The sequence below is a fragment of the Peromyscus eremicus genome, chromosome 13 (genome assembly GCF_949786415.1).
Source record: "Peromyscus eremicus chromosome 13, PerEre_H2_v1, whole genome shotgun sequence".
Lineage (NCBI taxonomy): Eukaryota > Metazoa > Chordata > Mammalia > Rodentia > Cricetidae > Peromyscus > Peromyscus eremicus.
Genome location: NC_081429.1, coordinates 62547296 through 62564169, shown reverse-complemented (window position 1 = coordinate 62564169; position 16874 = coordinate 62547296). Strand labels below are relative to the sequence as shown.

Below are 16874 nucleotides of genomic sequence, written 5' to 3'. Positions count from 1 at the left end.
CCAGCTTCAGATTTGTTGGCTGCACACAGAGGATCCTGAGACAAAGCCTATGGAATGGGAAGCAAGCGTGTTTTCTGTCCTGTTCCATCAGGCAGTGCCTGCTCACAGCACTGAGCCTTGGTTTCAGGTTTCTTTTTGTGATTTGTGGCTAGGCTAGTCACAACCATTTAACTTAGATGATTTTTAAATGCAATATAAGATAATAGCTCCCATAATTAAGAAATTATAAACCCACTTTAGATCAGGAAGCCTGAAATAGTACTTTCCTGTTGGTATAAGTTTCAAATTAGAGTATTTGTTTCTTGTAAGGCTTATTTTTATGGTGATGTTAAAAATGTACCATAAGCAATTAACAACTGCTGAGAGGGGAGCAATTAGTCTTCTCCATGAATGAGCCCCCTAATGAGTTATCCAGTACTCGGCCCTGAAAGCATAGATGTACAAGTAACACTAAATGGACTCGGTAGGTTGTACCTATATGTTAATGCATTTATATACATATGTAACAATAGTAATTAAAATTAAAAAGGCCATGGGTTTGAAAAGGAGTGAGGGAATTAAATGGAGTGGATATGGGAGGGTTGGAGGGAAGCACAGAAGAGGGTAAATGATGAAGCTATATTTTAATTTTTAAAGTGCAAATTAAGAAGTGCCATAAAATGAAATTTAGAAGTATGCGTCAACATCTGGAAACTGGTGAGAAGAGGGCTGTCCACCCCTCCCCGCTGCCACAGAGCTGGGGCAGTCTTAAGTTGAGTAGGGCCCTCAGCTTCCCAGCTGGCCATATTCTCATAAATCTCTGCATTTCAAGCCTTGATACAAAGGTCTCCATCTGATACTCTTGGTCAAGACCTCTCTTTAATGTTGCTCCTAGCTTTGTTTATGCTGGGGGGGTCTTTGCAACACTTGTCCCCTCTCTGATTCTTTATTCAGCACTTCTCCCTCTCTTCCAAAAAAAAAGGAAAACCTAAACTTTAACCTTCAGAAATCTTTTGTTCAGACTCCCTCAGCAATGATGTAGTGCCTCATCCCATACCTCTTTCCTTTCAGTGCCTCTTACAGGGAAAATACAATGCAGCATTGATGGAGTAGGCTCCCTCTTTCTGGCTTCTTGCTTATTGTATCACAGTAAATGAATAGAGGCTCAACTATGGCTTTGATGTCGGTTTGTTAATTGGCAACTATGGAATCTGACACCTGGAGAGAGCTCAGCTCTTGACAGGAAATGTCCACGATAAAAGAATGACTCCGAAATTCTTGACACTCAGACCCTGTTTACTGTACTACTTACCTGCTGTTCATGACCTCCAATTTCTATGAGGTCTGAGTGTCTTGCCATGGGGAACTCCATTATTTTCAGGATGGGCAGGGGAGCTGGAGTCACAGTTTTAGATTGTGGTTTTGCTTCTGAATGTACCGAGTTGTATATCCTACAAATCTATGGGCATTACTTCTGTGAAAGTGTAAGTATTGCTGTAGTCATACTTATAAAGACTGGAAAGTTACTAAAAATATATTAACACTAGAAAATTCTACAATCACTAACTATTCACCAGAATGTATCTTATGTCCATGAGTGTTCATCTTACTGTACACTCCCATCACTGAGACCTTAAAATATATGACAGGCTTTCTTAGTTTATTCTCTCTTGTCTTCCTCTGAAGTCCTGGTGAATCTGATATTCTGTTTAAAACTATAAAAATATGACAATATTTCAATTAAAAGTGATCAGTGAGACCTCGTACAGCTATTCATCTTCAGCTGTGTTTCAATTTAGTAAACTTACCCCTGAAATTTTCACAAAATACTTTTCTAAACAATCTTCATGCATGCTCTTCACTCTCTGCAAGGCTCCTTTTTCCTTCTTAGCATGTTTCTCCTTCTGTTTTTCTTTACAGCTGTCACCCAGAGTGTCTGATCATGTGCCACATGTTTTGCCGAGATTCCCATCCTCTTTCTGGAGCAATAGTGATGATCCTGCTCCTTGCCTAAGCACATCTTCCATTTCTGTCACTCCTGTCAACTCGCCTGGCTCTAGACTGTCAGTGGGAGCGCTAATACCACCACCTTCTAAAAGTGGCCTGCTCAAGCCAGTCAGTGAGAGCAGCAATCTGAGACCTCATGTAACTTACTAAGCAGAAAACTCTACTATCCATTCCCTACTTAAAAAGAATTCTTGTAGAATGTGTCCTTTATGTAGTGCTAAATAAAAAGGTGTGCCTTGAATTAATGTGATGGGACCTGGGGCCCTTATGGGATATTTTTATTTTCTTAAGTTACTGCTTAGCAGAGTTTGAAGCAGAGGTTCCTGGGAGTTTAGAAACCCTGAACATATGGTGTAGGATCAGTACAGAAGCTAGGGGAGAAAAGAAATATTGCTGATTTGTAGTAGCAGGTAAGATTTAATATTTTTATAAGCTAAGGAGAGATATGGAAGTAAGAAAGAGAGATGAGGATAAGGAGAGCAACATTCCTAAATATAGAAGGAGTGAGGGGTATAATGTAAAGTATTGAAGAAGGGAAAATTACTGTAACTTCTTTGCTGAAAAAATACACTAACAATCATTTTAGCTGAACAACTAGTCCATCTCTCTCTACATACAGCCCTGTTCTTTTTATTCTGAGACTTCTACTTTCACCATGAGCTGCTCTGGGCAGCATTCTTACAGTCTAATAGAAAATGTAAAAAGTTCTTCTCTTCCTCTCTAAAAAGTTCATCCTTCAATCAGCTATGACAGTTTCCATAGAAGACTATACATTATTTTATCTTGCTTGACAAATTCATAATTCTCCCATTTTACATTGCTTTTGGCTGCATTTTCAGAGGATATTAATATTCATTTCTGTATATCTTCCCAGTCCTGAGCTGCAGTGTATAATTTAATAATTTGGGTATTACATTGATGATTATTAATTTATTTTACAAGGTTGCAGTTTGTTATTGAAAACATGAAATTATTCAGGAATAAAATGACTGCAATGTATATCAATTAATTTTTCTTGTACCTATAAATGCAAATTAATATGCTTTACCTTTAAGAACACAAAAATGTAAATTGAACTTGAACATTTATAATTAAGAAAGTAGTCTCTTATGTTCAATTGTTCTTTTAAAAACCATGCAAAGTCAACTGCAAAACTTTCCTTTTTTATTCAAATAGTTTCTAAGGTATTTGTTATTTTTTTTCTGACAGGGTTGACAATTGTTTGTAAGTATACAAAAGCTCAGCATACCTTGCCAATCTATCTTCGACAGTGTCCACACTATTGTTACTATTCACTTGGGAACAAATTTTTGTTGTTTTCTTTAAAATGGTGTATTAGTTTGAACCATAAGAAACTATAGTTAACCACTTTTCATTTACAGAATGGCAAGGTATCTTACTCACCTCAGGGTTGTGATTGTGAGTTTGACATGTAGATGACATTCTCAGGATAGTAATATACCTGCATGGGTCATCACACTGATTCCCGTCTTCATTACAGGCCGGCAGTGTGACAGTGAAGTCTCCTTCCACTGACATCTTTGATATGGTTCCATTTTCCCCAATATCACAGCAGTCTCCAACGCCTACTCGCAATGGCACACAGCTCCCACCAGTACCTAGCAGATCTGCTGAGATCAGTAAGCACTCTAAGTATATAAGTATTCGTGCTATATTTTGGTGTGGTTTCAATCTTTCACCTTCTGTGAAAATAACATAACAAGCCAACAGCTTTAATTATTGAAGTATTATGCTTTTATATAGGTTTCCAATTTGATTAATTCTATATTAATGTATAATTGAGAAAAAATACTAAACACATCTCTATTTGTAAGTTGAATCTTATATGAGCAATAAGATTTTGGTATAAGGCTATTTGAACCATAAAATTGTTTAACTGTGAATTTCTATTTATTTAATATCCTAACTGTTAGAAATAACTAGGAGTCACCATGTAGTCATTTGTAATATGTTTACTAAAGTAGTTTAGATATTCTTGTTACAAGGCATTCATGTATCCTTTCCGGTAAGAATATGTAAAGAGTGTACATCCTATGATTTTTCTGTGTATAATATTATTTAAGGTGTTTGTCTTTGATATATTAAATATTCAAAAACATTTTTAATGTATATTCTACATATTTGTAAACAACACTGAAATCTCTCTTTGGTGCATCAGAAAGCATCAAGTAGGCATTTACTGTATAGGTCTATCTGATCTGTGCCCTGTCAGACTCTGAATGAGTTATTCCAATAGCCAAACATCAGCCACTCAAACCACATGAATACTGTGGAAACCAGTTTCATATTCCACCTTATTAAGATGTTTCACATACAGTGTCTGTAGAAGCCTTTGGTGCAAGGTAACAATGTAGCCTTTTGTTTCCTGTGTGGAACTTGGGAAAGCAGATTGCTCATTTTAATTACTCAATGTATTTTGCATGATTATGTTTTAAAGAAAAATAATAATTAGAGACTATAAATGTCAGCCTACAGAAAATTTTCAAAATATCTAAAAATTGGCATATAGAATGAAGAATTTTTTTTTCACTCAAACCTCCATAGCATACAAAGCAAAAAATAGATTATCTAGTTTGCTTTTCATTGCAGTGATAACACCATGACCAAAAGCAGCTTGGGGAGGAGAGAGACTTTTTCAGTTCACAGGATATAGCCTATCACCAAGGGAAGTCAGGACAGGAGCTCAAGGCTGGAACCACAGCAGAGACCCTATATGGAGGAACAATGCTTCCTGGCTTCCTTGCTGGCTCACAGTGCGCTGGGCCCTCTAAATCAGTTACCAATCAGGATCATGCCTACAGGCCACTATGAAGGAAGAAATCCCACAGCTGAGAATACTTCTTCCTAGATGTGTCAACAACCAAGATACATCATCATAATGAACAAATGACACTACATCAAGCGAAAAATCTTCTGTCCCACAAAGAAGATCATTAATAAAGTGAATACTAATCTACAGAACAGGCAAAGTGGTTTGTGACATCTAAAATATATTGGTAATCCTAATAGCTCAACAGCCAAACTTTTCAGTTAAAAACACAGACAGCAGACATGCCATACAAGAACACAATGGCTGCGTACATGGAAAAAAATGCTTGAAATCAGTATCCATTAGGGAAACATGTATCAAAACCAGAGTGAGATTTTATGTCACTCTAAAGGTTCAGGCAAGGATATGGAGAAGGACTCTTGTACATATTACAAGGATAGAAGGATAAACTAGTACAGATATTATAGCAAAAGTACGGAGATTTCTCAAAAAGTTAAAAGAAAATGCTACCATACAATCCATTTATTATAATACTTGCTGTGTGTCTAAAGGGGCAATATCAATCTTCATGTTTAATTCAGTTACATTTATCAAAAAGTAGAAAGAAACTAAGCGTCTTTCCATTTACTAGTGGGTAAAGGAAATGGACTTGTGCACAGTGGAATACTGTTCAGCCAGAAAGATGGAAATTCTGTCACTTTAAACAATAGAGATGGAACTGTTCGTTGTGTGTAAAGTAAAATAAAATAGGCACAAGGTTGAACATACCACATGATCTCACACATGTGTAGAGTATAAAATCTGTTATCTCACAGAAACTGAGCATACCTTCATAGTCACTGAAGACCAAGGTTAAAAAAAAAGGAGAAAGGGGGGATGTGGGTTAGTGGTAAATTTTAGATAATGCTATAACCACCCTGAAGTAATGGGGTATGCTTGGTCCTTAAGAACATTCCCAGGTCTCATTTTTTATCCCATTCACTTAGATAAAATCACAAATTCATGTGATAATTGATTAATTATGAATAAAAAGAGTGTTTTACACACATATTAGAAATGATGAGTTATATCAAACCGGGTACCATATACTAAATAAGAATGCACTTGCTTAGAAAATCTGGAAAACGAAGAAGGAAGCTCCTGCCCCTCCCAAAGCCGAAGCCAAAGCGAAGGACTTGAAAGCCAAGAAGGCAGTGCTGAAAGGCGTCCACAGCCACAAAAAGAAGAAGATCCACACGTCACCCATGTTCTGGCAGCCCAAGACCCTGCGGCTCAGGAGGCAGCCTAAATATCCTCGAAAGAGCTTGCCCAGGAGAAACAAGCTTGACCACTATGCCATCATCAAATTCCCCCTGACCACTGAGTCAGCCATGAAGAAGATAGAAGACAACAACACACTTGTGTTCATTGTGGATGTCAAGGCCAACAAGCACCAGATCAAACAGGCTGTGAAGAAACTCTATGACATTGATGTGGCCAAAGTCAACACCCTCATAAGGCCTGATGGAGAGAAGAAGGCATATGTTTGGTTGGCTCCTGACTATGATGCTCTGGATGTTGCCAACAAAATTGGGATCATCTAAACTGAGTCAAGCTGGCTAATTCTAAATATATTTTTCACTATAAAAAAAAAAAAGAAAGAAAATCTGAATTGCAATTTCAAGTTAACTTAGCCTGTGTCAAAATGCGCTTAGTAACCCATGCCTTAAGTAGGTTGTTTGTTTCATTGATAAGTATTAGAGATGTACCTCCCCAGGCTCAGTCAACTGCTACTCTACTATGTACACAGAATGAGTGAGTTTTCTCAAGTTAGGGGTCATACTGAAGAAAAGTCATAAGACTGAAAGACTGATCTGTTAGAGTTATCTTTGAAAGTCTGAAGTCAGACCGTTCAGGATTTTAAACAAATATTAACAGGAAATATGGCAGTAGGAAGTAACGAGGTAGCAAGATAAGTGGACAGATTAGATACGACATTTGAGCATTAATCATTTGACTTGATTTTAATTATCACATTGACTAAAATTCTAATCTAGAGAGGGGTTTTAGTTAAAGAATTTTAAATGCGTTCTTGACTACTCATTTATTTTAACCTTCTAGCAAACTTATGGAATTGAAAAGCTTTGAGGTTGCCCCTTAGTTTGTCTGTTCAGTGCCAAGAACTTGGCAGTTCTGCCGAGTGATTTCAGTCCCACTTCTCACTTCCTTTGCATGTGCTTCTCCCTTCTGAGTATAGTCAGAATGTGTCATACACTCCCTAGCCATCTTAGTTTTACAATGAAGATGCCTTTAGCTTTTTCTTATTTCTCTAGTCCATGCTGAGCAAGCTGCATGACATATGCTCAATACCTATTTCTAGAAAAGAGAGAGAAACCTAGATAAAGAGCCGCCTATTGATTGTCATTCTTTCACGCCTGCATTAGACCCAGCTAATCCTAATGTCATAACTATGTAATATATATTCTTTGTAAAAATTTTTATTATACAAGTTAAGCTTGAGATGCACAAAATACACAAATGATCTCAACGGTGTTTATTAATTGTGTTGCACAGAAGTAAAATATTCACTTACATGAAGTATAGTATTTTTTTATAACTTATAGAGAGCCACAGACTATAGAGACTACATTAGAAAACCTCTTCACAGAAAACCACAGCATACCTACTTATGTGCTCTTGCGTCTCGCATCTGAGACATGACCTGTACTGCCTGACACACATCTGAAATCTGTGAGGATTCTGTATCCCAGGTTAAGAAAGTCTATGTGATGAAAATTTCTACTCTGATCAGCAATTGTGGCCCATTCATTCATTCATTTCTTTTGACAAACATTCACAATGGGAAAGTGCTGTTCCACATGCTGGTGCCTTGGTCATTTTGTTTGTTTTGGATTTTGTTTGTTTGTTTCTTGGTTTTTGTTTTGTGTAAGCACTTGCTTAACTTACAGGCCAAGGTCACCTGATATGGCCTCAAGGAATGAAATCAGATCAGGTTGGAGGGCCCACAGCACAACTGAGACTGTGACAGTTTTATTGATTACAATCAGATGTTTTATACCTTTATCAGAAACAGGATATAATGGCAATTTCCAGGGTCAATACAGTTGTAGCTGCCAGATTACAGTGAAGTTTGCAAGCCATACACGGTACACAGGATTAATGTCTAAGACCAATTGTCCTGTCAAGCTTCCATGCTTCCATGACTACTAAGGGAACACACAGAAAATCACAAAGCAGCCCAAAGGCTTCACTGCCTGAGGGAGTGCATCCCTGATGAGTGCATCATCTCTCAGGAACTGGAAGGTACATTGTGCCCCAGGAACACCAGGCTCTAACCTGAAAAACCTATGGTGCAGGCCTCTCAAGGCAGCTAGGCTAAGACCACTCGATGGTTCCCTGCAGTTTTGTTTTTTCAAGACAGAGTCTTACTGTGTAGCTCTGACCATCTTATAACTCACTATCTAGACCAGGCTTGCCTCAAACTAACAGATACCTACCTGTCTGCCTCTGCCTCCCAAGTTCTGTGGTTAAAGATGTGAATCACTGTGTCTTGCTGTTTTGTTTTGTTTTACTGTTTACTTTTTTTGAGAATTTCATATGTGAGTTCAGTATTTACATCATTTACACCTAACCCTCTCCTCTTTCTAACTCCTAACTGCCCTCCCTTCAAACTCCGTATATTTAGTATTACTTGTATATATGTGTTTAGAACTGACTTTGGTATTAAGAAGCTGTTTTGATACTGCATTCCTATCATTTTTTAAAATAAAAATCCTGTTAAAAACTTTGTTCAGTGTGGTCTATGAAAATTCTATCATTTCATGCTGCTCAAGATAAAGTGGCTTAAAATTTTTCTCGGTAAAAATGAGATACAAGTTTATGAACTACAAGTGAACTGCTAGCTTACAAATTCTGCACCCTGCTTTGCTATGGTGTTGTGAGGCAGCAACAAATGGAATTAGAGAAATCTCATATAGTATTACATTAATGTTAGAAAATACTACAGTAAAACATCAGTGTTGTAATAGGTCAATTATTAAATATTGGTAATGCTGTTATTAAGAAGTTACACTAAAGACACAGAAAATTCTCTAGAAAGCAACTCATCATGGTCACAGACATTTTGCCATCGTGGTTTTGTTCATACGAGGTCTTACTATGTAGCCAAAGCTGGCCTTCAACTGTTTAGAACCCCAACCTCAAGTGACAGTGTTATAAATATGAACCACTATACGTGAACAAATATTTTCTAAAATTAGTTTTAATATTTTGAAATTTTTGTGCAGTGTATTTTGATATTTATAGCCCACTCCTCCCCCTAACTTTTCCCAGATCCAGCCCTAACTCATGTCATCCCCCTTTTTTATATAACTCACCCAGCCTAATTTGTGTTGATTATATACTCATGAGTGTGAGTCTATTCACAGGAACTCCGCCCTTAAAGAACACACACTCAGAAGCCAAGACCTATAAAAGTTCCTCAGTTAGAGGTCAGGAACTCATGAGCCCCTTCCTATTCCATGCTGGAATGTTGACTAGCTTGATCTTGGGCAGGCACACCAGCTACTATGACTTTATGAGTCCAGAGACTGCCGTATCTGCCTGACACTGCTTTGTTCCTGTCCTTCCTGACCTCTGGCTCCTGTGGATCAGACCTTAAATTCAATCTAAAAGTGGTTGGTTACCACCTTAACCTTTGGTCCACAGCTGAATCCATGGTCTTACCACACCAGTCATTATCATAGCACACAGGATTCACAACTGGGTAAGACTTTTAATAATTTTTTCCCCCCAGTGGCCAAGTCTAAATAATACCCATAGTACTGTGAAAGTTGGCCAAAGTGAAGAAAGCTTCCTGGTTAGTGTCAACGTGATCTCTCCATATCCCGTGACCCAAGTGTGTAGTGTCTTCAGCAATAAAATCTTGCCATAAAGTTCTGATATGCAACCAAGAAATGTAGCAATGGCTTGTATTGTTTGCTGGTATTACTGGACACCCCTGATCAACCTCTAGAGTAGATATCCAAATTTGATATTGGGTTTTCTATTTGTCAACCTTTGGCTTCTAGGAGGAACATTGTCCTTTGTGTTGCATAACTGCAATTAAGCTCTTATATACACACAAACACACACATGAAGCTTATTAAATAATAGGTTTCGGTATGATTTTCCATGCATCGTTAGTGTTAGTTATGCCTTCTCCAACCCTCTTCTGTGTCCTACTCTTCCACCCCTCTCCCTACCTAAACCTCCTTCTGCATTTTCCCATTCATATCGTCTATTGTGTTCTACTATTCTCCTCCCTTAAGGTCTTTCTTCACTTTCCTCTCCAATAATCCCATTCTAGTTTCCTAAATACTCCAAGTTAAACATACAACTATAAATATTTGACACTAATATTCACACATGAATGAGAACTTAAAACACTTGTTTATGGCAATACCATCCTGAATATGACTGATCCTGTCTTGCTAGAGAATTTCTAAAATCATAAAATATATTTTTGCATACTTAAATCAAAATGCCCAACATAAATTATAAGAATCAGTAGCTCATTCAGTCATGGACATACTTATATTAATATAGTAAGTAAATTCATACTTTTAAATTATAATCCTGATTTTTTTGTGTCTCAACTAATGTTTGATCATCTTACTTAAAGTGTTTTCTTCCTTGTAGAACGGGACCTTTTTGGAGCTGAACCTTTCGATCCATTTAACTGTGGAGCAGGGGACTTCCCTCCAGATATTCAGTCCAAATTGGATGAGATGCAGGTGACTATTTTAACAGATTGGACAACACATTATTTCTTTTTATTCTGCAACAAAGAAAGTGTTTGTACCAAAGCGCTATCCTTCATCATTGCTATAAAGGCTTATTTAAAGCAGTTAGAGTAAAAGTAATTAAACTTACTCATAACCACTGTTACACATGCTGAGGATTGTGTCTTTCTTCCTTTGAATGATTCAATATATAATGGAAAGAAGATGCTTATTTTTTAATACAAAATGACAAGATTCTAATTTTTCTAATCAAGAACTTAAAAGGCCATTGCAATGAAATTTTAAGATTTTTGTCTCAGTCTTAATAGTTCTGAATTTCAAAACTGTAAATATATTGGATGAGGGAAAATCTTTGAAAAGAAGCATTGTAACTCGACTCCTGGATTACGGAGAAGGCAGACACCACAGGCAACTTCTTTAGGAATATGGTCAAGTAGATTTTTTTTCTCTTCTGTCTTTGAATTTTTCTGTAAGTTGTAAGAAATTGGTTTTTAAAGCTCCATACATTGGGCAATGATGGAACAACAGTCATATTTAGATCAGAATGAAGACTTCTCTTTGTATTTGCCATCCACATTTGGATAAAATAATTACGTCCTTCTGTACATCACAAACATCATAATTGATAGAATCCAGAAAAGCACTAGTTACTTGGAGCTGACTGAGATGAGATGGTCGAGACACTAATGTGAGGAGGTGGACTTATTTCTGCTTGTCCTGGCTTACCCACCCGCTCCATGGGTTTTACCGCCCCTGCATACCTACCCCTAAATCAGAGGACAAGCTGTGCCCTAAAGCTGGCAAATACATGCCTTTCCTTGAGACAGTAATACAAATATCCTTCCACTTGGATAAATGACATGCTGCCTGACTTATTTTCTAATTATTATGTACACATCTTTTTCATCTTAGATTTAGTAATATGCCTGCATTTAAAAGGTTGAACTATTTAAAACATGCCTTGAAGTTTTCAAAGAATATATTAAAATTTTCAAAATGTAATCGCTTATAATTTCTTTTTGCAGAAAAAAATTTTTAGAACCTTAAAATTTACTAAAATTATGTCTTTCTTAAAAAATTCTGAAAAAATTATTAGTGACTGAGCCCTATAATTTTTATATAATTAGGAAACATCATAACATCAACAAAGTTCAAATTAAGAAGTCTAATGAAATAAGATGTATAGCATTTTTTGGGGTGAAACAAAGATCACTCTATCAAACTTCTGTTCATCTCAACATACATTGTGTCTGATGGCAGTGATTTCTCACCTTTATATCTCAATTACTTTGAAAATGGCACTTAAATGTGGCTTGCTGATAAGACATAATACTGTGTCCTCTCAGGAATTAATTCCTTTTCTTTGTTGTTATCTGTGCTAATTCGAATGCGATATCTGGGATGATGCCTGTAGACTGTGAGCTTCCTGAAGGCCTTTTGTTTTTGATACCAAACTTAAAACCTCAATAGGTTTTAAAAGATAAAACTTCAGAATTTTGTAGCAACCCAGTTTGAGAAAATACAGGAGTGAGTTAGCATTGTGGTGATCAGGTAACATTAAACTGGGATGTGATGCTTGGGTTTTGATGTTTCTAATACTTTCTTAATGTCTTTTTTTATTCTGCTTTCATGATGGGTAGCGCCAGAGATGGTTGGTATCTCATTTTCATCATTTAAAGAGATAACAAACTTTTTAAGAGCTAAATTTTTTGTATTTTCATGTTTTGCTTAATAACTATTTAATCAAGTTTTATGGGGATGTGTATGATTAGTGTGTGACTAGTGTGTGATTAGTGTTTAAAGAGGCTTCGTAACTCAGATCTTCAGGTTAATTTTTCAGTGATTGTTTATTTCATTGCTCACCACATTATGTATTTCTTTTAGTTCAAGACTTAATTGCAGGGCCACTTTAACTATAGTTAGTAAAATAGTATTTCTTTCATTTAGAGTCTACACTGAATTTGTTATTAATCTTGCTATCCTAATTAATCTAATATACACATATAACTGCTTTATCTTTGCATACTATATAAAATGCCAATGTAGTATATTAAGCTGTGAATGCTATATGACACTAGTGATAAGCCTCCTAGCTAAATATTTGGGTTTTTTTTTCTTTCTTAGAGAGGATTAAAACTAAATTATTCATGAGTTACAGTATTAACTTTGAAATTCTAGGAATATCTTGTGCATGTGAGATTTAAAGCAGAAATATTAAGCCATATTTCATTTCAAATAGTTGGGCAATTTAATATATATTTGAGATACAATCATGTAGTTATTTGATCTGACATAATTTAAACTGCAAGGCATGTGTCTCTGTCAGACAAGGAGATAGGACAGTATTGATAGCCATGAACACATTCTATGAATTATAATAAGGAAATACAGAGTCAAGAGGATAATTCAGCTGGTAAAGTTCTAGCCATGCAAATGTGAGAATCTTAGTCCCAGAACCCATAAAAAAGGCAGAGTAATCTCATCACTAGGGTGGCAAAGGCAGATGGTTTCCTGTGACTTATTGGCCAGTGTAGCCTAATTAGGAAATTCCAAGCCAATGAAAGACCTTGTTTCAAAGGACATGGAAGTCATTCCTGGAAAATGACACCTAAGCTTGATCTCTGGCCTCCATATAAATGCACATGCATGTGTGCATACACCCACATTTGCATATACACATACACCTGTGCACACATGAGTATGCAAACATATACACACGAACATGTATACACATATGCATAAAACAATGTAATATGTTTAAAAACAATGGCAAGTCTATAAATAAAAGAATTATGTACAAATATCAAGTCAACTGTTTAAAAATTGAGGGGACCTATGTGTAAATGAAATATAAGCAGTACCTCCGGGCCAATGTCTCAAAGAGGTTGGTAGCATTCCTACGTGATGATGCCCGAAATTGGTCTCTAGCTTCCATATACATCCACATACATGTGCATGCAATCCTGTGCATACACTTGCACTTGCTTGTATGTTGGCATTGCAGGAACAGACAAGTGATTGGGAGGCTAACCACTCACCACATGAAGAATAAGCCCTGGCTCACAAAAGAGGTCGCAGTTGGCTAATACCCTTGTGAATGTGCTCTGTGTAATCAAAGCAAACACACTAATAATTAAAAAAAAACTGTAAGTGTCATTTTTACTTAACAGGAAATTTAATTTTTTTGATAAACAATATTGAGTGAAAGTATTGAGAAACAGCAAGTCTAAATGCTTGTTAGACCAAGGTTATTTTATAGCTTAGCATCTCTTTGGGGAGTAATTTGATACATATATATACATATATACTTATATATTCTATATTATTTAAAACAGGAACAAGTAATTATAAATATGTTCAATTTTTATGTGTGAAATTATGCTGTTGGCCTTATTAATGATTGTAAGATAATGGAAATGAATTGATACTATAAAGATTAATAATGTGTTATAGTCAGAATAAAGTAGTTTTATGAGAAATGTAATGTAGGAAGTTAGTTCATTTAAAGACAACATAATAGAAAATTATAGGTAACAAAATTTCTGCTCTCCCAAAACTTGAACACTGTAAGAACATACAATGAAGGTCTCACCTCAGTGTCTAAGCAATTAGTTCAGAGGAGTTATCCTCTGTCTACTATGTGCTGCTCTATGTTTCAAATAGGAAAATACAGTTCAGCAAAATGTTTCATATGAAAATATGATTAATGCTTTAAATATAGAGTAATTATTTTGTGATATTAGCTAGTAATAAGTCTCATCATTACATTAAATAAATAAGCCTCATTGTTAATTAGAGGTTTAAAGATTCAAGGGGAAGATTCAAAATTCATTACATTGTGAAACAAAAATGAAACCATTGAAGGGCGGTCTGTCAGTGTACAGGAAGGTTTACTTTGGGGGAGAGGAAACCATGAGTCTACAAGAATGTGTCTGTTAGCTGATGGTCAGATTAGTTTAAGGGGTTCACCATGGCTACAGTATTGTTATTTTCTTCTGTTTCTCATACACATTCAACTCATATACTTAAGATAGCAAAATGTCACTAAATACAAGAGAACTTTATATCTGTGTAAAATTTTGATAAACCAAAATCTGCATTTACTTAAAACACAAAGAATTTAATTTCTGTTGATAGTCTCTCTTACTTAGTGATATGATTTTCTCTTGCCATTAGTGTTTATACTTTAACAATTTTATTTTGCTTTACAGGAGGGGTTCAAAATGGGACTAACTCTTGAAGGCACAGTATTTTGTCTCGACCCATTAGATAGCAGGTGTTGACGTCAAGAATGAGTGATCCTGACTTATGCCTAATTTGTTTATAAACATATATCTCATTCATTATTTTAAGACAGTTATTATATCTGTGCCAATATATTTTTGGATATCTAAATGTTTTTAAATCTGTGGAAGTAAAAACCTCCTCACTTTCACTGTTGATTTATCTTTTATTAAGCAGAACTAAGTGTAATGGATATTATGTTCTCTTCTGTGTTATGGGTGAATTTATAATTGAAAGACAAGTTTTCTGAGTATCTGCCTTGTGTTCTAAATAATTATCACCTTGACATTTATGCTCATTCTCTAGGACATTAGTTCAGTATCCTAGTCCCAAAGCCATACCTTGATATCTTTCAGATTTCTGAAGAGGGACCACTATCCAACTACACATGTTCTATTTTGATACCAATAAACAAGTGACCAGTGTGTGTAAAATGTTCATCTCATTATGAAAATCTAAAATTTAGCTATTATGCTACCAGCTTACTAAATTCTACCTGGTAATATAAGAATATAAGTTCCAGTAGTAATTATATAAAATATATTTAGAATATTAGTAAATATGAAATAATAACATCAGTCATTTAAGCTATATTCTAAAAATGTTTAATTTGTCTCAAAAGTAACAGTTGTGGAAAAATTGCTTCCCTAAAAAACTCAAAATTTTATTTTTAATGCATTGTCATGTTAGTATATCATTGGGCCATCTTCTGCTCTGTATTTTAAGAAATGAAGTTTACGCTTTCTACAAATGTAATGCCTATTGTCTATTTTTATTTTACCAATATTTTTCAGATATCCTGTGGTGTGGTATTTCTCTTACCAACCTTATATCTCAGTGCCACATTAGTGTTGATACTTTAAAATTTGAGAGGTGTTCTATTTAAATTTAAGAATATTTAACAATTTTAATTTTCATTTGCTCTGTTAAAGTCAGAATCTACTTTTCACAAAAATTTCTCATCAGCTTTATCTTGAATATGAGCAATAAAATTCTTTAGTACTCATTCTGATATGCTGATGAACCCTGACCTTTGAAAACATATGCTTCCAATATATTTGCCCATGATGTAAAATACTAACAGTGATAGTGCAGAAAAAAAAAAGTGGTCAAATTTCTAATTTGGTTTATCACAATATAAGATAATAAAGTAATGAAAATCTGGGCTTAGTTGTGGGAAATTTATCAAAACTAAGTAGATTTTTCTCATGGAGTTTTATGCAGGTGTTAAAGGTACCTTTTCACTAGGAACAGAAATCAAATGTGCTTATGCAATATTATATTTGTACCATCATGTTCTATGGGTATAGATGAGTCTTTCTGTTTATGTTCTGTTATACTTGCTAAGTTAAACCTTAATTAGTGGGTAGTATGTGATTCATCAGGCAGTCTTTACTGTTCTATTTGTCAGATAGTATTTTGGAATTTGTATAATGAGGATGTTTAGAAGCCATCTAAATGGCTTTTTTTTAACAGATAGAGTTTGTATTTTTATTGTACTTTAAAAAGCTTTATGTACTAGGTATATATTTAGCAAACATTTAATATCAATTGTAACACAATAGAATACTAAGATGATATTTGCACATTTAAGATATGTTACTTACCAATTTTTAATGGTGATCTGTTCTGCTACTGGCATGATCAAATAGTACATAACTGGTCATTAATATGAACATTTACTTCACCAGTGAATTTTTATGAAAACATGATTGGAAATTGTATTTCTATGTAAACTCGATATGTTTGATTTTGCTGAGAATAAAAGATTTTAAATAAATTAAACTGTATGATATATTCATTTAATAATCTATAAATACATTTTAAAGCTACATATTTAATTTTTGTGTTCATAAGTTGGAACTGGAAAGAGAGGAATAGAGAACGAGTTTAACTTTTGACCTATTTTTCTCAGCCCACACATGTTCCAGTTTTATGAATAAATCTCCCTCAGTTGTGCAAACATGGACTTGTTATTGATGATGGCAAAGGTCATGATTTGGGTCCTCTTACCAGAAGCATCTGATGCA

At 35.2% G+C, this 16874-nt stretch overlaps 2 protein-coding genes across 2 annotated transcripts in view; both read left to right on the top strand.

Moving 5' to 3' along the window:
• Gulp1 (GULP PTB domain containing engulfment adaptor 1) overlaps window positions 1-16598 on the top strand; it is a 257448-nt gene extending 240850 nt beyond the window's left edge. Inside the window, exons 9-11 of the mRNA XM_059278350.1 lie at window positions 3488-3626; window positions 10457-10551; window positions 14772-16598. Coding sequence (XP_059134333.1) covers window positions 3488-3626; window positions 10457-10551; window positions 14772-14843 — 306 coding nt within the window. The 3' untranslated portion in view covers window positions 14844-16598. The remainder of the gene's footprint in view (window positions 1-3487; window positions 3627-10456; window positions 10552-14771) is intronic.
• On the top strand, window positions 5654-6360 carry LOC131923586 (large ribosomal subunit protein uL23-like). The gene is made up of 2 exons (XM_059278711.1): window positions 5654-5659; window positions 5890-6360. The coding sequence occupies exons 1-2, from the start codon at window positions 5654-5656 to the stop codon at window positions 6358-6360; spliced, it is 477 nt and encodes a 158-aa protein (XP_059134694.1).
• Window positions 16599-16874: the final 276 nt, after the last annotated feature.